Source organism: Astatotilapia calliptera, chromosome 7 (genome assembly GCF_900246225.1).
Source record: "Astatotilapia calliptera chromosome 7, fAstCal1.2, whole genome shotgun sequence".
Lineage (NCBI taxonomy): Eukaryota > Metazoa > Chordata > Actinopteri > Cichliformes > Cichlidae > Astatotilapia > Astatotilapia calliptera.
The window spans coordinates 65,034,037-65,058,929 of record NC_039308.1 but is presented as its reverse complement, the minus strand read 5'-3'; the positions used below and the strand labels follow the sequence as shown (position 1 = coordinate 65,058,929).

The 24,893-nt window shown below is 41.2% G+C and overlaps 1 protein-coding gene across 2 annotated transcripts in view; it reads left to right on the top strand.

Annotated features, from left to right (window-relative positions):
* Window positions 1-24,893, top strand: part of tspan9a (tetraspanin 9a) — a 193,352-nt gene that overhangs the window by 31,129 nt on the left and 137,330 nt on the right. Inside the window, exons 2-3 of one of the 2 annotated variants that reach the window (XM_026176639.1) lie at window positions 14,561-14,634; window positions 16,450-16,515. In XM_026176639.1, the coding sequence (XP_026032424.1) occupies window positions 14,632-14,634; window positions 16,450-16,515 (69 nt within the window). In that variant the 5' untranslated portion in view covers window positions 14,561-14,631. Of the gene's footprint in view, window positions 1-14,560; window positions 14,635-16,449; window positions 16,516-24,893 lie in introns of those variants that run through there. The other variant, XM_026176640.1, reaches the window with a different exon arrangement.

Genomic DNA, 24,893 nt, shown 5'->3' with positions numbered 1-24,893 from the left:
GGGATGGGACGGATCCTGACACTTTAAGTCAGCCCTTATTGAGTGTGCACATTCTGTCATCGTGTACCGGCCACTTCTTTCATCTGTGTCACACACAGAAGGCTTTAACTCCGTTAGCAACACCCACAACAAATACGGACCCGTCCTCTATGAAAGACACACACATGCACTGTGCTGTGTGTGTCTTTCACTGTAGTCGCTTACCATCTGGGACTACTATTGTGTGGCGTTTTAATAGGTATTCATAACACTCTGATTTATGCTCACATAGTGTTCAACTGATTTGCCGTTCCAGAAATCCTATAATAGGCTATTCTTGGCCAAATCTTGTCTCTGTAATTCATCTTTACATCTATTTGGTGATATTGCACAAAACAAAATGATGAAGGTGAAACTTGGCTTAGGAATGATCCTTTGTAATGAGAAAAACAGCCACACAGATATAAACATGCAGGTCTAGAGAGCAGAATAGTGATCGCAGACATATGGTGCGGTAATGCAGAGCCTGGTGTGTTTCCCCTCAGGAGCACCTGTGGAGCTCACAGAGACTTTAGGTCCCCTAGACACTTAGAGGACAAGCAGCGGCCAGGTGCCGAGGAGACTGCAAGGCGCCAAATACATCACCACCCCTCGCTGTGTGACACATTGCGATATTATGGTGTGCACGTCCCATGTCTTCTCTCTCATCTTTCTCCCTCTCTCATTGCATAAAATAGGTTGGAAGAGGCAAACATGGCAATATTTTAATAAGAGGGACACATTAAAATTGGAGCCATGAAGCATGTCATTAAAAAATGTCTGCTCCAGGCCACCTACATCGTTCCCGATACCTACATGGGAAAGCTATAAAGTGCTTACACACTCACTCTGGATTCATCATTGCATCTATGCAATCCCTCTCTATCAGCCTCTTCGCCTGCTTTCTGTCTCTCCCGTCCTCCTCCTGCAGGGAGATGAATTGGCAGTGGGACTGACTCGGGCTCATCAGTCACTCTGTCAATCCCTGAGGGGTGATCAAAGCTGCAGGACACAACCTGTCCCATTCGCAATGTGATTTAGTCATAAGACAGAGAGGCTCCAGACATCTCTGTTACACACTGTGTCTGTCAGTGTGCAGATGAATAGGAGCTGCAGAGATGGAAGAATTAAAAATGTTTTATCTGTATGGGATTGTCTCATTCTGTTGTTCTGTTTATGGGGGGGGGTAGTAAAAAAAAAAAGTCAGAAAGCAAAGTGCAGGTCATGTATGATGATGATGATGTGTGCATGTACCTGGATACTGCTTTCCCATCAGTCACAGGGCAGCTGTAAGAGTGGATGAATCTCTCTGCTGCTGTCTGGCTACCTGCTCATTGCTCAACACTCATCATCAAATGATGTAGCTCTCTATCAGCTGACCTTATACACCCAGCTCTCTAGAATTTCCTGTTATCTACTGAGTTTAATGCAGTGAGTTCCCACCTTATCCTCTTGTCCAACGAGGCAATGCATGTCTTCTTTTCCATTTTTTAACTTTAATCTATCTATCCAGTTGTGGCTCCAATATTAATCTCCCTGCCAAAACAGATTTCCTCAAGATATATCTCTTTTCTACCCTCTTCAGTTGCAAACTAAATAATGCTGAGACCCTGTGAGACTTGAAAGAAACAAAACAAGTGGCACAGAGTGAATTCCAAATTTTCTTTCTTCAGTTTTTCAGGAAAAAATTGTCTCCCTAATGCATACAAACGTGGCTACAAGTACAAAGCTCAACTGCTTTTGTATCTGAATTTTAAAGATTGTCTTATTTTCCAAACAATCTTCAGATTATTTTTTAGTGTAGCCTGCTGGTGCCCATTTTACTGGAAACCCGCACGTAGCAGTACCTGTGGAGGGCTCAGTGGATGTCACGTGACTCAGTCAGACATAAAATGTCTGCGTAGAAAGTCTTCTGGAGCTGCTTTAGTGCATAATGCAAAGCATTTAGTAAGCTGTTACCTCTCAAAGGTCACGTGCGTATTTGTTACCTTTGGAGGCTCCTACTCTTTTCGTTATGCTTTTTCTTTTACAAACACTACTCTCCCTTTACTCCCTGTTTTTGAGTCCACTGTCAGCCCTACTTCCTTGTTTGTGCTATTCTCACATACATTTTTAAGAGTCCTAAATCCCATCTCTTAAATCCTTCACTCTTGTCTGCTTGCACTTCATCTTCACATTCTCCTGAGTCTGCTGACACAGTGCAGAGTGGATGCTTGACACCTGGGGTTGGCAGCATTTCCTTTCCTGCTAAGTATGACTTAAAGCGAGAGAGGGGAAGGCAAGCGCGGGCGTCACGCTCCTGCCTCAGCTGGGAACGACCAGTTTGGATTTGTGGAGATCCAACTAGCTGAAGGGGACAGATATAAACATTCAACGGTGTTGTTGTACAGCGTAACTGCACTTATCATGGAAGTGCGTACATGTTTTTCTTTCCTTGAATAAGGGGACAGACTTTGTTATGTTTGTTATGTTCAGTATTGCATTGCCTAAAAAAACAGTTTACTGATACTGTGCAGAGATTTCAGATTGTTTAGACTTTTCCAGCTGCATTAAAATGCTGCTTTTATTAATAAGTGCTGCTACTATAGAGTCAGTTAATACAGGCATTGAGGTGGATGTATTAAAAATGGAAGCTTATAGATATTACAGATGTAAGGGTCAAGGTGTTAGTGCTATAGGATAAGTGAATACATGCTACATTTGTATCTGTTCTGCCTGAATAGGTTTCATATAAATGGGTCAATGTGATCATTGTTACAGACACTGCTGGCTTTTATTTGGAATACAAGTCTTTCATCTTTCTAACTGCACTTTATTCCACTTTGTGGAATAAAGCAATATAGGAAAATTAGTGATCAGTGTAAGTTGTCTTATCCTCTCAACGTAGCCAATGCCTTATATAGTGCTACTGAAAAACTGTATTAAAGTTCCTTTTATAGCTACTCTGCGCACATAATCGCCTCTGAACGTGGATAGAGCATGAGGGGGAGACACTGTAGGATTGCTTTAGTCTGCTCTATCTGCGTTTAGCAGTCTGTAGTAGTGCTTTGTCCTCTGCACTGCAGTAGGATAGGAGTATATGACAGCCATGTTTGCTAATTATGTTTTCTAAGCACATATTTCATCTGCTGTTCAGCGTTCCCTGTCTGCACTTGTCGTACCCCCCTCCTCCTCGTTCATTCGGCCCATGCTTTAATTCTGTAAGACCATGCCACCGGCTGGTCTATTAGCGTAATTTAAAACTCTGGAAGAGAAATGAAATAATAGAGGTTTTATCAGCTATAAACCCAGTATGGCATTACTCAGAGCAGACTGACTCTGAAAATTAGCATGAAGGCTATGAGCTGCTAATACTACATCTTGTGTCAAACTGGTGCATATCTTGCTGTTCTTTTAGCATCTGTTTATCTATTTTTCACGTATTCTGTCACCCTGTCAAGAAAAATGAGCTTTTCGGGCTCTGTGTGTTCAGCAGAGGATGTACAAGATGCTCTGTCTTTTGCTTGAACATCAAAACTCTTTATGCATTAAATGAATTTCTTCTTTGAAAGTTTCATTTTTTTCTGATTTTTTTTTTTTTTTTTAATGTCAGACAGCATTTAAAATCTTCAGGTTAGCATAACAACTGATGATGATATCCCTTTGTCAGTGGTGATCACAACGGTATCGCTTTCTCACTCTTCAACCCCTTTGTGCACAGCGCTTCCAAAATGTCTGTTTTGTCAGACGCACAGCTGCAACTCTCCCTGGCGTGAGTGTGTCTCAACAGATGCTGTAGCATATCTGTGAGCATTTTAGGGTAGATAAGTAAAAAGAACACTGGCATTGTGACCATCACAGATGCCTCTGATTGCATGCTGGATCAGGAAGGAAATTCCTTTAGGACGAGGACTGAGGATCAACAGCTAGAGTCTGCTCGGCCAAGTTGGCATGGCTTCGATGGTGAGCATAGGCAAAGCGTATCCATTTGAAAAACCTAGGCATGTAAGTACTGATACGAGCACAAGAGACAACAAATGTGAATCCAGTTCAAACCTCTTGTGATGGTTGTACACAACAACTGGTGTTATATGATGGCTGAGGTGACAGACGCTGAGACTCTAAACCTTCTCTCGTGCACTGAAGTCACACTCAGCAAGGGATTCAGGAAACAGTGGTGTGGGACTAAAAGATGATATTTTTTGACCATGATATTGGGAAAAGGTTAAATAGTTAGTCTTCACATGTAATTGGTTATGATCAATAATACTTCCTGGTAGGGCTGGGCGATATGGCCTAAAATTCATTTCGCAATATAATTTGAAGCATGTGCGGTAACGATATATATATCACGATATATTCTTTTCTTCTGTATAACGTATTTTCCACACTATAAGGCACACTTAAAATCCTTTAATTTTCCCAAAAATCGAGAGTGTGCCTTATGTATGAATTCTGGTTGTGCTTACTGACCTCGAACCGATTTCTGCGTGCAGAAATCTGTTAAAAAATGTTTTAGTACAACTTTGGTAAGCTGCACTGCTTGATGGATGTCAGAGCATTACAGCTGCCGTAGTGAGGAGCTTCGCGGAGTAATCTGGGTCCAAAACTCCGTCCGCTTCAGGTCCCAAAGTCAAACGAACACTAAGAGTTAAAAACAGTCTAAATTCTTTCATCTTTAATTAAATCATCAGCTTGCTGCTTTATTGGGTGTAAAAATTAAGTTTAACATCCAGGCATCCATGAAAACAGAATTTATTAAATTTAACGGAGTTAGAAGTTAGCAGGAAGTTAGCTCGCTAGTTTACACCTAAACATTTCATACCATGTTCTGACTGAGAGATTTTTGAAACTAATTCAAACGTACAGCTCTGCTACCACTTCCAACATAAATGAAGACAGAAAACTAAACAGCAGTGGTGTTTGCAGGGTTACTGAAGTTGGACTACCTGGTATATAATGTTGTGCTACGTGATTGCTATGTTAGCATAACATTAGCATAACATTAGCACAGTGAAGCTGGAGGATGAACGCCAACTTTTTTTCCACTCGATAAAAGTTAACGTGAGGGATTCTGGTGGTCAGGGACAAATGCAATCGCATAGCAGGATGCTATACACGGAGCTGCGAGAGAATTCAACATTAATGAATCAATGTTACGGAAGTGGAGGAAGCGCAGTTTTTGGCTTTCCCCATATTTCAAAAGTGCTTAATCTCTTTGCTGTGACTGTGGCCTGGCATAATTTGCAGATGATAATGGTTTTAGCCGCCGCGATGCTTTGGACCAAAACAGGCGCCGCTTGATGACACATCAACATGCGCTATCGTGATAGAGCGATATAGTCAAAATCTCTATCGTTGGCCAAATTTATATCGTTTATATCGTATATCGTTTATATCGCCCACCCCTACTTCCTGGAAAGAAACTGTATTTAGCCACATTAACTCATTCACTGCCATTGACGTCTATAGACGTCAATTGAAAAACTTACGTTGACTGCCATTGACGTCTATAGACGTCAATTACGTTTTTCAATGGGAGGGGCCAGAATACAACCTCGGGCAGCTTGTCAGTGAATTTTATTTTTTCATATATTTGTAAATAAATTGTTTCGATAAAACATAACCTTTCTCAGTGTTATTTCTGTTTTATAGAAGTGAAAACCTATTTTATATGTCAGAGGTGTCACAAAGCAAGAAATATTAGTGTCAAAGGCACTTTTCTGCTTGAAATGTATTTTTCACAAAAAGCTCGTTTTCTCCCTTTTTTTGGTCAAAACAGGCATTTTTGGTGGAACCCACCTCTCTTCTACAGCTGATTACTAAAGAATGGAAAATGGTAGAAACAAGCTTTTTTTTTTTTGGATGAAAGAAGAGAGTCTGTTCTTCATTTTGGTAGGTTCAGCGTTTATATGATCATAACACACAGTTTTCTGTGGCTCTTCAAAAATGAGTAAAAATGCTCAAAAACCCTGGCAGTGGGGAGTTACCTGATTTGAAAATGGCTGGCAGTGAATGAGTTAAGAAAGGAACATTGCACTAGCATACTGTGCCACATTCATTATTATTCATCTCTGGCTTCCTTCCAGTGTTTTTTGTCCTGCCTCTCTCCCATCAACCACAGCTGGTCACAGCAGATGACTGCCCCTCTCTGAGCCTGGTTCTTCTGCTTTCTTACTGTTAAAAGGGAGTTTTTCTTTCCCACTCTTGCCAAGTGCTTGAAAAAGGGGTCATTTGACTGTTGGGATCTGTATCCTTGTAGGGTATCTGCCATACAATATAAAGCACTTTGAGGCGAGTGCTGTTGTGATTTGGCACTCTGTAAATAAAACTGAATTGAATTGCTTGCTGGGTTCCAGGTTTGGCCAACTGAATGTCTTTATCTAAGTGAATAAATTGGAGTAGTGAAAATATAACAGCAGGCATTAGGAAGCTTAGCTGCTAGGGGAAATGGAACTAAAATTTGGTTATCCACTTGGTGAAGTAAGGGCTGGATGCAACAATCCTTACGATGAGCTGTTGGGTGCTTTACAGTTGGCGTTAAAAATGTGAAAGTAAATGCAAATCCTCTGCTGCGCCAGCTAACGTTGTGCAGGCATTTGGCATTTGACACTGAAGACCTGGCAAGCGATAAAGACAAAGACAAGAGTGTTAAATTAATGATGAGCAGTCACATTTACTTACTGTACTGGATTCATTCTGTAGCACAAGCCTGTAAAAAATAAATAATTAAAATGACTGACAATAATCCATATGGAATAAGCGTATGGTGTGTATATATGACACATACAACTTGTATGTAGTCACACAAGTGACTCTAGAGAATGGAATTTATGAAGTTTAACATAATTTTATGAAAAAGTAAACTTGTTTGATAATATTTTTTTCTGTTTTTTAATTGCTGTCAGTCTTTTCGTGTCTCTTTTGTGTGTTGCAGTGTTATTGATTTTGCATTCCTTTTGCGTTTTGCATTCTTCCTCAGAGTCCATCTGTTTAACTCCCACACATAAACTAATCTCAGATGCTGAGACCACAAAAAAGTAAGAAAAAGTAGGATGTAAACTGCCTGAAAACAAAACATTTTTCTTACAAGTTGTTGTTTTTATAAAAAATACCATTGCAGTTTTCAGACTTAAATCACTAGACTCAGACAGTATGCGCTGAAGACCTGGCTCCATACAAATGACACGCCTAATATGTTTCTCCTGTAAGGTTGGGGCCAGAATATAGGCATAGTCTTCTAAGAGCTCTCACTGTTGGGTTTATCTCTTTACACACGTCCAATATGAAAGACTTTTTTTCACATGCTCTTAGAGTGACCTCTGTTTTATGTTTTATGACCTGAGTTGTTCCTCCAATGAGTCACATTTTTCATGTTTCTTTCTCATAAACGCTACCTCCTATATTCTCTAGTAGCTGCTGCTGTTGGAGTAGGAGCTAATGCACTAATGTAATACCAAATTGTACAACCAAATACAGCCTGTTATTGTGAATCCTAATAAGACATAAAGACATAAAAGAACAGACTGTACTTTGGTCAATTAGTTAGTGGGTTGAATATGTGGGTTTTGCCCATTGCCAAATCTTTTCTGCCAGTTGTCATCTTGGAGGATAGAGTTCGCTCACAGACTGTGAAGATACAGGACTGCCACTGTTGCAGAATCTCATCTCTGTCTCTCTGCGTTGAGATTGCCTCCAGCGATGACAAGCCTTGTTTTTCCCAGTGAAGGAGATCCCGCCCCACAACAACTTCCACCAAAGCTATCGATGAAGCAATCAGCATAACACTCTCTATGTCTACTTCACACTTTGCTTACGGCAGATGGATCAAAGGGTCAGAGTCTGGACTCACTGCTAAATGGTGCTAATCAGGCACCAATCAGGCACCTGATTGTCAGCACCGGGTTTCCCAGAAGCTCAAAAGAAGAGTTAATAGCAAAAAAAAGCTTTTTTTCATTGGCAGAGAAGATTTATTTTTCATGTTCAACTTTGTTGCTCACCCCGCAAATGCATTTTCCTTATAAATGTGGCACCAGACTAACGTGTTGCCACCTGCTGGCATAATGAGACAGCAAGAAAAATCTGGAAACTAAACTTCATTTTCACCCTCGACTATTGTAGGACACGCACACATCAATGAAACTAAACACATTTTTGCTATAAATTCAGTTAATTTTAGTTAGTTTTGTGAACACTCATTACAGTTTTAGTTAGTTTTCCTTTTTTTGTTTTTGTTTTCATTCCCGTTAACGAAAATGTTTTTTCACTTCTAGTTTTCGTTATTTCGTTAGTTTTCGTTAACGATAATAACCTTGGAACAGAGCCATTTCTGCCTTCATGACTTTGTACCACACCTTACCTAGTCTGGAAATTGACTTCAGATCCACTGTGCAGAATATACACTGTTCTCTGATGAAACTCAGGTCTTTGTGAAACAGGGGAGGCTCTCGGCTTGCAGCTGCCAAACTGAATGGGCGGTGCCTAGTTAGGTGATTTACAACCTTGGTGTCAGGTTGTCAAGCGTTAACACTTTCAGAACCGTGGACAGCTCCAGCCAAAGGAACGATCGAAGGTTCCACCATTCCTTCCCAACTGATGAAACCGCAGACACAGAATATTTTCATACGCCAGGACTGACTGTAATTAATCAGCATGCATCTTTTATTTTGAGGTTCGAGTGCAAGATTCAGTTTCATAACACATTCAGAATAAAGAACATTCACAGCTGTCTCTGAATTTTCTTCAACTGGAGGAGCCATAAGGGAACAACCGTATGAAGCGCAGACATCACACTCAGCAGACACCATTATGATTTTTTTTTTAAACCAGTCAGAGATCGAGATGGCTCGGCTCCCTCTGTCTCGGCTTCTTTTTATGGTTCTTCTTACTGCCATTGAGGAACTCTGGAGCCTGACAGTGAAAGTGAGAGAAATGGTGTCATCACAGAACAGATTTATTTCCTTGTTGACTCTGGTGAAAAACAGGTGCAGGGATACCAGCTTAGTTTTTCAAAGGTGCCTCCAAGACACAACAGATGATGCTTTGTCGGTGACTCGTGGTTATAGCAGGTGCAGGATTTTCTAGGGGCATTGTGAGTGGCGGACTTATGGCTTTCAGATTTGTTTATTGAGGAAAATAACTGTTGATGAAGTTATAAAGTTCTAGTGCTCCCCACAGGGAGTCGGAAGAACCTGGAAAATAACCCAAGAACAACAGAGCTGTCATGGTCCTGGGTCTTTTGACCCAGCGTTTTAAGTTTGAGTTTATTTTGTTCATTAGGTTATCTAAGTTCATTTGGTTATTAGACTCCTTGTGTTTTCTTCCCCTGTATTTAAGCTTCCCCTCACCCTTCGTGTTTCATGCTGCGTGTCTTATGTTATCAAGTTTGTATTATTATGCCTAAGTGTTTCTAGTTCTTATTATTCCCCCCTCCGTTTCCAACCATGTTAAATCTCCCCTGCTCTTCATGCGTTTCATGTCTGTGTCTTACGTTGTCAAGTTCTGGTTGTCGTGTCTAAGTCTGCATGTTTCCTGTTTTACTTTGAAAAGGGGTCTTGTGTTCTGTGCTCATGCGGTTAGTTTACTCTTGCCTGTGCATCATTATGTTTATCCTAGTCAGCTGTTTCCTCATGTGTCTCCACTTCCCCTAATCACCTCCTGTGTATTTAAGTCCTCTGTTTTCAGTGTGTGATTGTCAGGTCGTCTGTTGTCCACGCCATGTTTCCTATGCCATGCTTCCAAGTTTCTTGTCTAGGTTTTTCTTATTGTTTGTTTAGATCCCCCAGTTTAGGTTTGTGTTAATTTTGCTTCAGTTTGCCTTGCCCTTTGTTTGTACCTTTTCTACCAGCCATATTAAACGGCTCGCCTTTTGTTAACATTTCAAGTTCTGTTCCCTGTTCCTTGGAGTCTGCGTTTTGGGTCCTTTTCTCAATTCATACAGTCTGCCCTCGCCAGACTGTGACAAGAGCTAACACTTCTGGCTTTTGCCTGCCATGGACCACTTTCCTTGTGATGTACAGAAACTCTGTTGAAGGAGTCCAGCGGAGCAATGTAACTATACTACAATGCCAAGCTGCTTGTCGTGGTCTGCGAGGGCAGACCGTGTGGAGAGTGTGTTTGTTGGACCCAGGTGCGGACACAGACGCAGGAGGCAAAACTTTTGCTAAGCTCAAAACGAGCCTTTAATCAGGGCTGATACAGAAGGCAAAATAACAAACCACAAACTATGGGAATGACAAAACTAAGAACCTAAACTGGGAGTAACTAAAGGCTATGAACGAAGACCAGGACTGAACTATGACAAAGTACTGTGGACAGACTATGAACACGACATGAAAAACTGTGAACAAGATCTCGGTACTGGCACATGAAGGTGTAGGGAAACATGACTGGAGAACGTGACTATGAACATGTCCAATACCGAATCTTGCAAGCTAGAATCCTGACGTGCAGCTAGAAATAACAGGGTGCACGAACAGACGACGCGACACGAAGACACACTGGGCTGAGGAACTACACTGAGGAAGTCATCAAGGAATTAGAGACAGAAGGGGAACACAGCTAGAAACACTGACATAAGACAGGAACATGAACCTTCAGAGTAAAACGGGAAACAAGACACCACTAAACAAAGACGCAGACACGACAGTGAGAGACAGACTAGACACTGAACTAAACCTGCAATAAACATGAGAACACAAAACCTAAGAACTAATCCCTGAACAAGAATAACTGAAACATAGATTCGTCGTTGTGGTCGTCATCATCATCATCAGAAAAGCAAAAACGCACCAAAACATAACAACTCAAAATACTGGGTCAAACTGACCCAGAACCGTGACATTGCTCTTGTATATCCTTGCTATGAAGGTTTGCAGTTACCAAAGTGGTTGCTACATAGACGAATGAGAACAGAAGTGGCCTACAGAATGAGTTATAGCCTGAGTTGGGCATTGCTGAAGGAGGCTTTGCAGTGAGGAATAAGGTCTGACACGGGGATGTAGCTCCTCTACCAGAGGACTGGTACACATTATGCACATTATTTGTTTATCTTTGTGTCTTCACTTTTTGACTACTTGATAAATGAAGAAAAATGTGTCTTCATACTCTTGAGCTGGGCCTAAGTGGGCCACAATGGTAAACTTTATTAATAGGATAAGTGAAACAGTGACAGCTTTTAGCTGCAGCCTATACAAAATGGAACAAAAACAACACATTCTCTGACACTGTCCAAACAGAAATATAGTTTTTATAGGTTTAAGAAGAGAGTGTTGTTTCAGGGCAGATGTATCAATTGGTTTGCCTCCATGGCCACGGATCAAAAAAAGGAAAAATCAGAAGCCCTGAGCACATAAGTAGCTCTTGCTGTCTTGATGATAAAGCAAAACCTTGCTGCAGGGTGTATGGGTCAGCCTTAATGTTTGGAGACTGGTTTTGTTTTTTCTCACAAAAAGAACCTAACTATTGATAATCACAGCAAGCCTAAGGGTCTTCTTACAGTATTTCCCTCTTCTTCTAACTGGTGTTAATGCTTTGCGTGTCATGTTTTCCAATGAAGCACTGCATTTCAGTTGGAAACTTTTAAAAAAAAAAGTGTAGTTTTGTCTTATACGAGGAAACTTTTAGGAAAATAGGAAAGGAATTTTTATTCCTTATAAATATATCTGTGAAATATATATTTGCTGACTCGAGTACACATGCAAATCTCTTGCTTTTGTGCTTTTTTGTTAGGGGGAAATGTAAAACAATACAGCGTTTTTAAAGGTTTAATTGAATTGTAATCCAACCTCGTTTGGCCCCGTCCTTTTTAGTCCCAGACTTTTTGAAGGAGTGTGCATGCAAACGTAAACACAGAGATCACGCTGACCAGATATATTATGCAAGTTTGGCAGTAGCTCATACTTCATATCAGCTCAATTTGTGGCCCGTTCTACAGTCATCTCTTTGAAGCGTGAGTGGTGAAGTGGTGTAGCTGTGGCAGTAATTTGCCCACCCATGCTGCTGTGTGTTCAACTGTGCGGCTTTTACGTATAAATGATGCTGTGTTAGTTGACAGTGTGGCTGATGGGATGGAGCCGAGCTGTCATAACTCTTCTTTACCAGCACTTCATGAACCTTGGCAAACAGCTGACCTCTAAGGCTCTTCCTGCCTGTGAGAGCATACTCTTTGTGTGTGGTGTGCACGGGTTGTGCTGTGTTGAACGCGGCATCGTTATGAATATAGAAAGAAAGTGTAGCGGCGGTCTGGTCATTGTCATTCAAATTGCCTATTAAAGAACAGCTGATAAATGATGACTCAGAGTAAAGTAATGAACAATTGAAGGAGACGCCTGCTCCCCTCAAAGGTGAAAACAAAACACAAATCTGACATGTTATCATCAAGCTAAATGGAAACAAGTTAATTAGAGCTAGAAGCAGGCTAAACTTATTTTCCTGTATCTTTCATTTTCAGGTAAAGATGTGCTCTGCAGACCTGTGTTGACAGCATTTTTCACTACTAGTTACTGTACAAAATAATTGCATGGTTAAAGCTGTCTGTTGAATTCCATCCCGCCTCTTATAATTCAGCTTCTGCAGGAATCTCCAGGCGTGTATCTCATCACTCAGCAGTGCCACACACTTTGGCTTCCCTCCAGTGACTACAGTTTTACCACTGCACCCCCCTGACTTAACTTTCACATACATCAACCCGCAATCAGAACTTGGCTGAGCCACCCAATGTGTTGAATTGCACAGCAGTTCCCTGTGATAAGTCCTCTAAGCCTTAGCGATGCAGATTTATGATTGAAATATGTACTGTTCAGTGCAGAACAAGAACTGCAGAGTAACGTTGGGCTGTATGCTTCGGCCCAACACCCTTCTTGTGTTCCATTTTAGAGTTTTGCATCCTTTAGTAGCCAAAGAATAGTGTGCTTTTGTCGGCTGTCCCTGGTTTTTCATATATTCAAGCTGCAATTGCATCGAAAGGGATTTACTTTGGATTCTTTTCAGCATTCCTGTGTGGTTGTGTCATGGTCCATCCTGCTGTGACCAATGGCATGAAAAGGCACAACCGAGGCAAGACCACATTGTAAAAAGAGTCTGAGCGTCCGACCTTACTGAAGCAGCTGTCAAGGATTTGGAAAGTAAAGTTTTCTCTACAGTGTTATAGAGGAGGATTATGCCAGACCAGCACTTATTATGGACGGGGTTCAGCCTGAGAAACTTTTTCTAGGAAGAAAATAGAGTGAGGGAATGATGGAGGAAGGCAAGTGAGCTAAAGAGAGAGATATGGAAGGACAGCTGTTAGGGGCACACATCCTATAGAGGGGGGAAATGTGTGTGTTTATGTTGGGGGATCATGCAGGGAGGTGAGACAATGGTAAGACGTGAGCCTCAAGGCTTAGCTGAAGAACAATCAATAGCCTGTCAGGCCTGCAAATGAAGGAGCAATACCTTCATCTTCCCCGGATGTGCAAGTTTCCGCATCTTGTCATTTTGATTTTGCTGTCCCAAAGTGAACATGCGCATGGAGCAGAGATTAAATGCTGTAATGTCTCAATTTATGCATTTAGAATAAATGGATGACAATTTTTGTGCTGCATGCTCTTCATAATCCTTACTTGGTGTTAAACGCAGGATGGCGCGATCCATTGAAGCACAATTTTACCCACAAAAGAGCCGAAATAGACCACTTCACACTACAGTTTAGTGACTGTTTAAATAGTTTTTTAAAAATACCTCTACGCAGAGTGTAACTTTAGACTTGTCCACCAGTGCTGTATTACTTAAGCACTAGTCTTCCTTAGTGGGAGCAAAGCCATCCACAGCTCACTCGCTGATTTGTGCCAGCGCTGGCCAACGGTCCCTCAGTCACAGCTGTGTGAGTTCTGAATGCGCCACAGCTGCGGGACTCATGAGACCCATGAGACAAATGATTATCCATTACCACACACAGCAAAGCAGTGGCTTTTCAACACCTCTTCCTGTGTTTTTTTTTAATTCAAAACAATGTTGTTTGGGTTTGTGATCCTCACTGCAAGGCCAAATATCGTCCTCCCAGGACCTAACCTGAACTTAAAGTGTCGTTCTTGATCTGCCTCAGCAGACAGAGAGCTGTTTGTTAGAATACCAGGGTCACTTTTTGTTCCTTGTCTGATCTTGAGGAATTTTGTCTAAATGCTATGAAAGGGCTATCTGTGTCCACAGTGGTGATACGGTATGTCATGTACTGCATGTTTTACAAGCTAATCTTCTTCCTTAGCAATTGCTGGAAGGATACACATCTTGCATATTGACTTGTATTCACATGCTCCACATGCTGCATACGTACACAAACACTGTAAAGGGCCACAGATGGTAAATATAACTCACAGGGTGACTGATCACATTTCAAGCCAAATGACACTCTGTTTATAGCTATAGGAACATAACTAACTTGGCTGTACGATCACTGATGACCACAAACCAGCATCTATCTCCTGAGCGTGACTCACTGTAGGAATGCTCTTCAAGTTTTATACTAAATGAATGTTGACAGCTTTCCTGTTTTCCTTTGGTTTTTTTCCATGGATGATCTTTAAAGTTGCTTGTCCAGTTGGCTGTCTGCAGTCTCCCGGGAAGAGGAAGGAGACAAGCTTATAATGATGAGGAGTAATGGTGGGACATAATTATATTTGTTATTTGCGTCACTGGAGCCCTAATTAATTCAACTCACTAATGGGAGGAACAAAACTGTCTGTTTTTGTGAGCTGCATTGCTCTTTGGGTTGTTCTTCACAGCAGTATGCACATCCAGTTTTGTTATCTGACTGGTTTCTTATCCTTTCTCCGTCCTGATGCCGCAGTAACATATTAACGTTATGCTTATTCCTCTGTCACCACTTGACTTCTTTGTGTTTTTTTCTACTGTTCTGCCTTCCCACTCAGCCTCACAGTGCTTTTCACTCTCTGCCTGACCTTAGGCCTTTTGACATTGCATCTTTCAACAGAAATTGACAACCCTGAAGGCAGTCCATTCAGTCTTGTGCTTGGCTTGAAATCTTTAATTCAATAAATGTGCTGAAATAAAAAAATAGGCTCAGAAAAGCACTGTCGTAACGATATATTGTAGATTCCATTCCAAGTATGTCTAACCCCAAAATAATATGTGGATTTTAAGTCTGATTAATAGGGCTTTGTTACAAAGGCTGCAAGCCCTATGTGGCCAAACAGTATATGAACAGTACCCACAAATATATTGTAAACCAGACATGCCACAAAAACTACTTTGGATACTTTTTTTTTAATTATTCCAAGAATAAATGGAATTAAAAGTGATGATAATAATATAATAGTAATAGAAGTACACGCACCAAAGAACTGAAGATAGAGAACGTCTTTGCTTACGTCTTACTTAAAGCTAATGTTGTTTCTCATATTGCTTTTTTCATGTATTTATTTCCTTAGTGCAAACTTTCTAACCACTCAAAAGCTGCACCGGCAGCATAATGCTTGTTGAGGAATGAATTTATCTCCAGACTACAGTACCCACATGTTTAACATGCAGCTTTCAAACCAAGTCTATGTGGACTGAGATAAAACTCAAACTATCCTTACAATTTGTGTCTGTGTGTGTTTGTAGAAAGCACGGCATTGCCATACAGACGTTCTATTGGCAATAGCCTGGGTCATTGTCCTTCATCGAGCTTATGCAGTACTTTTTACACCATACAGAGGGAAACTTTGGCTGCCATTCTTCAAAAAAATGGAAATGAAAATAGCAGCCGTGCCCCCGTAAGTCATCCTGTGGGAAGAAAAGTGACCCCTCTTGTGTGAGATTGATGCGCTAAATCAGATTGCAGACGCCTGCTGCTCCTCTTACCTGAAGGTGCTCACGGAGGACCATCATTCACACTGGAGTGCAAGCGCTTTGATATTCTGTGTACCTTCCTTTGGCTTTTCAGCTTTGTGTGCGTGTGTGTTTTTTGTGTTTGATCTCAGTAGTGCGGTAGACAAACATAGCGCTGAGAGGTGTATTCAGTAGTTGCGTTCGTATAACACGGGCAGGCACATTTACTTTTAAGACTTGTCCACTCACCTTGACATGCTTCTCCCATTTAGTTTGAGGTTCAGATTGAGAAACTGTGTTCTGTCAGGTCTTTCAAGGTCACCTGCCTAGGGCTCACTCATTTAAGTGAGTCTTAGGCCAGCTGGTCCGCTATTCTATAAAATCACAGAGCAACAACTGGAGTGTGCTCCTGAGTAGCCTGCTGTAAACACACGCTCCCTGAGGTTGTGTTGTCAACCCTCTTCAGATTTAATAACAACTCCAGGCTGGTTAGGCAGATGCAAGAAAAGTTAATTCCTTTTCTTTTTTTCTTAAATATGTGTTTTATTATTTGAATGAGTTTGTTTGCATGGGACATTTCAATTTATTGGCTTGAGTAAAAACGAGGTAAGGAATACAAACCTGACTCACTTTTTTTTTTTACAGATATTTGACCTGCCCAGCCAGCAGCACAGTCTGTGTCCTTTCCTAATTCTCACCCTCCTCAGAAAGGTAAGATTTCCTTTTTCACCTGTAGCACCTCCACCTTCCATCTCCTACGACAGTCTGTTAAACTTGCAGCAAAATAAAATGTAGAGCTTCTAATTTCCTAGGTGGTTTCAGTAGCTCGCCTCCTTTAGCATCTCCTGTGTAATATTCTGTTTATTAAACAAAGACTTCGAAGCTTTTACCTCACATAAATCTGCATTTCTTAAATGTCATCAACTCCATGCCCAGAGCTGATTGCAATCCAGATGCAACAACAAGGCTGATAATCTTTTCCAGCTTACAGTAGAAACTGAAAGTCGTGAGGTTGAATCTATGTGTAACTGAAGGGGCCACACTGATAACTCCCTCCTGCACCTTGCTTCAAAGAGAATCCCAGCTTAAAGGGGCTAACTAAAATTAGCCAGGCAACAGATAACCTGTGCCTTGAGATCAAAGAAAGGCTGAACTGTCAGGCTCTTTGGCGGCGCCTGTGGTGGCAGAGCTTTAAAAGGAGGAATGCAGAGAGACACAGAGATGGGCAGAAAGTGAAGTAGGCTCCAGAGCTATTCATGCAAGGGGATGAGTGTTCAGGAGATCCAGTATCGACATGTAAAGTTCCACAGCAGGAGATCGTTCATGGAGGTTTTGGACTGAAGGGTCAAGGTTTTGTGGGTTGCACATCACGCTCTTCTCAGACAGTGCATCTGCTACGCAGAAGTCTGAGCATCCTGGCTTTGCATTCAGCAGGGTCTTTGATCACATGTGTTCATATGTTTGTAACTGAGTGGGAGACAGCTTTATTCTAGAGTAATGCTGCTCTGTACTCTGCCACGTCCTCAGATTGTTTCTGGAAGCGTTTCCATTACCAGGAGGATGTGTATATATTTCATGGAACTAACATCCATTATTATTGTATTGTATATACAGAAGACTCTGTGTGTGTGTGTGTGTGTGTGTGTGTGTGTGTGTGTGTGTGTGTGTGTGTGTGTGTGTGTGTGTGTGTGTGTGTGTGTGTGTGTGTGAGAGAGAGACTGAATGATGTACCCTGCAGCTAGCAGTTCATTAAGTTGCATCAATGGATAAGCACAGCACATCTTACAACCTGCCATCCTGAGGGGATCTAGTCCTTTGGTTCCCTATGAGTGTTAGTGGGTTTGCACCTTAGATACCACACTGGAGTAGTGCTGCACACACGTACGTGTATGTGTGTGTTTGTGTGAGGAGTGTTATTGTTAGCCTCCCTGTTCTTCTCATTGGAACATACTGACTTGATATCCTGCCTGTCAACCATTTACATATTTATCTCCATAGTCAAACAGCGCCACATGCACCCGTGGCCACCGGAGACCTTGTGTCTTTAATTGGCTATTGATTGACTCTGGAAGACGATATATCACAACAAGGTTGAGCGAGTGGGAGTTAGCAGACACGTTGAGCGTGGAGGTGATGGTGCTACTCCGACTGTCAAATCTGTGACTGCATTATTTATACGTCTCTCATATTTATTTATATAGTAAGGATCGGTGATGCAATGCACAATAGAAAGATGGAAATACAGACTCCCTCTTGGACACAGTTTATTTGCATAGGTCGGTGTACATTGGTTCTGTTTAGAAGAATGGAGTACGTGAGCAGAGTCACTGTATATACTCAGAAAGGATGAGGTTTTCGTTTAACTCACTGAAAGCCTTCATTTATTTTTTATGTATGTGCAACTGTTTGCATGTGTGTGCTTGTGTTTCATGTTATATTGTAGAACACGCTGTTAATGTGATATAATGATCCACTCTGTAACACGAATATAAATGGGAAAAACTGCAAATGCTTTAGTTTTCACCTGACAGCTGATATTACACGGCCTTCACTTTCACTTTCTCACGCTTTCCCTGCAATTCTGTATTAAAGCCCATTAGAATAATAGCGAGGATGAGTGAGTTCTAATTTTTCTGGTCATTTATGCTCGAGTGGAGCCAGATCTGGAAACTAATCACAGGCTTGCAAAAAAAAAGAAAAACTGCAAAAAGAAAAAAAATCCAAAAACTTTTCAATTCAATTTTAGTGACATAAATACACAAACTAATGCTAACTTCAGATTAAGATTCAATGTTTATGTGCTGATGTTATAATGTTTACATATGTAATACACGTTAAAGCTGGTATAGACAACAAAAGTCCATTATGGCTAAAGTACGTTGTCACGGGAGACGTTGACCAATTGCAGATCTTTTCAAATCAGAACAGGACTCTGTTTTCAAACCACACGCCCCCCACTTGTAGAGCTCTACCAAAAAGGTAAATGGCACTAGAGCATAAGGTTTCAGTCACTATTCAAGCCACAGTGTCCGTTCCAAATAAAAGCTATTGTCGACTCCTACCTTGTCAGTAGGACTCCGGCATGTTTTGATTTGGCAAAGTTTTACACTGGATGCTCTTCCTGACACAACCCCAGATGGATTTGTGTCTCTGTGTGGTTCAGGTCCAACCCATCACTTGCTAAGCAAATCTGTAAACCTCTATACTAAGATGTCAGTCACAAAGGTTAAAGAGCCACCCTGTCACATAAACAGATACACCATTTCCTGGTTGTTTCTCCAACCTGTTTACTTTGTTTGGCTGGTTCATCTATCCAGACTGCTTAATATATCCACCCAAAAGAGCCATGGGAATCCATCGCTCCGTCATCCTGCAGCCATGCTGCTCCTGTAGGCCAGGTATTGCATCCTAGGAATGTCCCCTCCTGCTATGCTGCAAACATCCAGGTCCTGTTCCTGCAAATGCCATCCGATTCAAACAGGCTTTGATGCTGTCCTTGCACGTGAATGCTTGTGTGCGTCGAGTGTGTGTACGTTGCTCTGTGAATGCTGACAGGCTGCCAGCTTGGGTATTGATCTGCAGCCGTTCCGGCTGGGGCCCAAAGGCCAGGCCGTATCATCTGTCAGTCACTGAGAAGGGCATTACAGCCGTACTGATCTTAGATCACAAATCCCACTCAAAGATAGAGAGGAGAAGGGGGTGGTGATGACGGCGGGCGTGACAGTGAGAGAAGAACGGCAGGAAGACGGTAAAATTGTGATATAAGAGATATGAATGTGACTGTGTGTGTGTCTGTTGCCATTTCTGTTCTGTGTTAAGGCTGCCCTCAATTCACTCCTCCACAGTCTTTGTTGGTTGAGACAAACAGATCTTCTTTAATGACCCGTGGGTGAAGACGAGCCTAAGCTCCTGACCTTTTCACCTTTGCGACCACCCACATGCTTTATCCATCCACACGCACACTTTGTCGCTGTCTCACCAAAGTGTCAGCACAATTACACAGTGCTCAGAGCACACCTCGACTAATTTACATGCACTTCAATAGCCATATACACATAATACACATTTACTTATTGCCCCAGGGACAAATAATAAACCATAATTATGTGTGGAAGATATCACAGCTGTGTTCATAATGGCTGTAAAATGACTTCAAAGGTTACAATATCAGTTGAGAGATAAGGGTGTGTATTAAGCTCATTTTTGTGTCTTTTTCTTTCATAAGACTTTAAGTCCCTGCGCTGTTTTGATCTTTTCCTAAATTCTGTTTTCTGTGGCTCCCTCAGTGTTCGCTTGCCGCTGGTATAAAATCTATCCATTATAATCGTGACTCGGATTAGTTTTGATTTCAAGTTGTCTGAAAGGCACCGAGCCCTGTGTGGGTTTTGTTTTGTAAGAGATAGACATCGCTGATTGTATTGACGAAATCCAAGGTCGCCACAACTAGTCTTGCATGACTCCGCTCCGCCGTGCTCCTTCACGGTGATTATTCCATTACTCTAAATCTTCTAAATCTGTTCCCACCACACATTTAGCACGCTGATGGGTCTCTGTGTGCCTTCAGTTTAAACGTTTCATGACAGCAGCCTAAGAATGTGGGAGCTGCTGCAACTCGTAAAGCAGGAGTGCCCATAATGGATAGACAGAGGCCCATTTGGATTTGTTTATCTGTTACCTTTTTATCCCTTTTAATGGACAATTGACCCGTCTCTGCACCGTCATAGTGCATTTTGTGCTGTGCTCAGCTGATGAATGTAAATCAGTGTTTAAATGTTGATATCTTTGCACAATCACTTTAATTTTGGTAAGCTGCTGTGTGGCTGCGTTACAAGAGATACTAGTTCCATTTGAGCTGGCACGTTATTCTTAATGAAGTAAAGCTTTTTCTAGAAATCACGATGTTTAAAATTTTATTAGTTGGCAGGTTAATTTTATTCTAAACTACAAATACAAATTTTATTTGTCACATACACAGTACAACATATAGTGAACATGCAGTGAAATGCTTGACCTGAACTGAACTGAACTGTGGACAGGGAAACGTTCAAGAAATACGATCCGTTCGGCACTGCTAAAACTTCAGCAAACAATCATCATGTTGTGGAATCCTTAAGCGTAATGCTTTTTACTGTTGTGATATCAATTATGAACTAACCCATTCCAAAATGTCAATGTATGCCCAAACTGCCCAAACTGACATTTATCAAGTGCCTCTGTGGTGTGACATCAACTTTGAGCTGACTAAATATTTAAAGGTGGTTTGATGAAGAGCTAACAGGCTTTAAATGCATCCATCCATCCATGCATCCAGGGCAGGGCAGGGCAGGGTCTGGGGACTGGGTCTATCCCAGTTTCCATCAGGTGAGAGGCAAAGTACGCCCTGGACAGTTGGCCAGTCTGTCGCTGGGCTGACAAGACTTTAAATTCAACAGTTTTTAGTCCTATTGCCAGATTTATCAAACACCTATGCAGTCTTCCTCTGCAAACATTTATGAAGGAATGTTTTTCCCGAAGAGCTCGCTGAATTCGATTGTGCTGTCAGTTCATGAAATGTCTTCCCTCCTACTAGATATTCTACAGTCAAGTGTGAGTGGCATCATTGTAAAGTGGAAGTGTTTAAGAAACACAGAAACTCAGCCATGAAGTCAAAGACCACACAGAGTTATAGTACTGAGACACTGGCTGCTAAGACACATACTATAAGAAATTTTCCAACAGTCTGCTGACTCAGTAACTGCCGAATCTCAAACCTCCTGTGGCATTAACATCAGCTCAGAACTGTGTGCTGCAAGCTTCAAAGCGTGGCTGAACAGCTCTGTAGATGTCATATGAAGGTGACCCACCACTTTTGCCTGTACGCTGTGGGTGTTTTTTTTTTTTTTTTGGTGCTTTCCTGTTATATATTTTGTTTCCCCCCCTAACGTGGAAGCTGGTCAACAAAACGAACGAAGGATCTGTTGAACTTTAGTTCAGTTTTGGAAGATTAAGGTGTTTTGCATGACTCATTGTTTTCCATAGCTCATGTAAATGATTTTTCAAGTGATGGATGTGGCTGTATACTGTAATTCAATATATTCCTACTGTATACGCCATCCTAATAACACTTCATGAGACAACTGAATGTGCATTAGCCTGCATGCCTATAATCACACGGAGTTTGTATTTTATATTCTTTGCACCTAGTTTAGTTTACATATCATCTCATGGCAGTCTATAATTCTTGTTTCCTGCTGTTCTACCTAATCATCTAATTAGCTGTAATAAAGGATGTGCTGTGTATCTGCAAAATAATTCTTCCAGATAACATCTGTGCTTTTGCGGGGAAAAAAAAAAAAAGAATAACGAAAGGTCAATTTCTTTTGAAGCATATAACACATTTACACACCGAGTTACTGAATCAAAACCAGCTCTCGCTGGGAGATATCGACTGAAAACAATCCTAAAATGAGCTAGAACATTTTGTAAGAGCTTCACTAACCACTGAGGGATCAACAGAGATGACACAAATAGTCTTATTTGTTACAGACACACATGAGCATTGATTGAAGAGCACAATATACCTTATAACATTATTTAAAACCCACTGAAGCTTTTTTGGGGGGACACATCGAACAGAGTGAAAATCAAGATTTTTATTTCTCCATCACTGAGTATGATTTTTACACTTCATCACAATTTGGTTTTATAATGTGCTTGCTCATAAAATGTGTTTGAAAAAACATGTGGGTTGAATAGAGACCAGTTTTTAGGAGGCATCTCTAAAGCAATTAGTCGAGCAACATCTTGATACAGAAGCAAGCAGATCAACTCATTAGTGAAAAAATATCACAAAAGCAAGTGCTTGAAACAAGCTAATTAAAATTTAAAGTAAAAAAGTGAAAATCTTTCATCTTGGTTTTATCCCACTTCTCTTAAGCAAAATATATATTAAGACCTAATCTATCAGAGCTAGGCAACTGAGAGATTATAACTGGAAACCTAATTAGTTGCAGTTGATATAACATCAGCTCGATGTGGAGCTAAAATCAGTATCAGCACCATGAAGCCCTGTGCAGGAAAAGAAGCGAATGGGAGGAAAAAGGAGACAGTCATCAGATCTTCCAAATGAAACCTTCTCAGAGTGCAACCTGTTCCTCATTTGTCCAAATGTCTGTTGATGTTTTCCTCCTAATAGACATCATTAAGAAACAGCGTTTTCTTTAATACTGTAATGATGACTGCTTATCTACTCCTGTGTTCCTCTGTGCCACATTAAAAGTCGATCTCACTATGGCACAGAGGGCTTTATATGACTTTATAGACGACTGTATATGGCAGTGCAGAGGAGTAGCTGTGTGTGTTTGTGAAAGAGGAGGAGGAGAAATTTCATGGTGTCCAAACAGATCTGTGTGTCACCATGGTGAGGTGACGGGGCAGTCGCCACGGAGTCTGTGTGTATGTGCGCGCGTGTGTGTGTGATGCAGAGTGGTGTTTAATGGCTGGAAGGTTGAGTAAGGATTAATGTGAGATTTCAACCCAATGAGCCAGGGTATTTTTTTTCTGGCCTTGACAGGCATTGCCTCTGTCAAGGCCTAATGGCATGTGTGTGTATTTGTGTGTGTCTGCTAGAACATGTGACCATTCATCCTTTACAATATGATTCATGTCACTTCCCTGTAGCTGCGGGCCAGTCTACATGAAAAGCTTTTACTCCATGTTCCTTTTCCTTCCTGTTTCCTTTCCGGATTGTCATATCCACCCTAATCCTTTGACAATAGAAACCATATTCATAAATTTATCCTTTTGCTGGCACAAGCATCATCATTGTATCTAAATGTAATATTCAGTTTAGCTGATATAATCTTTTTTTTATCAAATTCCATCCTGGAGAGAATGTTGACACTGTCCTGATTTGATATGCTGAAATTCTTTTAAACAACAGATTATGTGGTGTTATAGGTCTATGTCTGGTTTAATCTCTCCCTGCTTTGGAACTGTCTTTGTGTGTGTGTGTGTGTGTGTGTGTGTGTGTGTGTGTGTGTGTGTGTGTGTGTGTGTGTGTGTGTGTGTGTGTGTGTGTGTGTGTGTGTGTGTGTGTGTGTGTTGGGGTAGATTTGGAGCTACCGTGCTCTGAATCCCAGAGGGCTTCATACAGCACATGCAGATAGGCAGATGGGATGTTTTTAGTGATCCTGTTGAATATCATCACTAATGCCAGGGATGATCTGAGATCAGGGGTAACCTTTCACCTCAGAACCAGTCTGCGACAAAAGGAGGCTGACCTGGTTACTGTATTAGTTGTATTTAAAGGAAGCACATGACAGTCTATATAACTTGAGTGCTGTTATGAGTAGCAGATGTCCTCCTGGAGTTAGCAAATACATATTTAGTACCTATTGAAAGTGTTTTCCCTACAAGAAGATTCATAATTAATTTTGTTTTTTAAGTATTCTTACTTATTTCATTATATAGTAAAGGCATTTATACTTGGGCTGGAAGAAGATTAATGGTTACGACAAAATTTTATGGTTAAAGTTAGAGAAAGAAATGCAGGAGTCACAGTTATTGCTTGCAGCATCATTTCAGAGACACATCAGTTGCATATTCACCCATACTGCACAAACTGATGCAAAGATGAATCTGCAGGAGTTGCAAGTTTATAATCTTGAGCAGAAAATCTGTGTTATCCTGAGGCCAAATATGATCCCAATAAATTATGAACGGAGTCAGCGGCTGAGCTACCCAAAACACGCAAAAACACTGTTTGGTATGTCTGCTTCTTGCTATCTTACAGGTAATTTTTACACAGCTGGTAAATTGGCTATTGAACGTCTACAAATGTGATTTGTAGTTATTTATGTTTTTTAAATACTGCAAGAGTAAAGTAATCAAGTCCTTATGCCAAGGCTGGAAATTAGGGGTCTGTTTTGGAGGTTGGTGCAGGACCATCATATAGAATACGGATGTGTTTCCTCAGGATATGGTATATCCCCGTCTAATGCCTGATATTAGCCTACACAGAGTCACAGACTCTCTTCCAAGTATGACTCGTAGGTAGGGATGAGTACCGGTATCCGGTGCCATGTTCTGTCATAAACGGTAGTAACCAG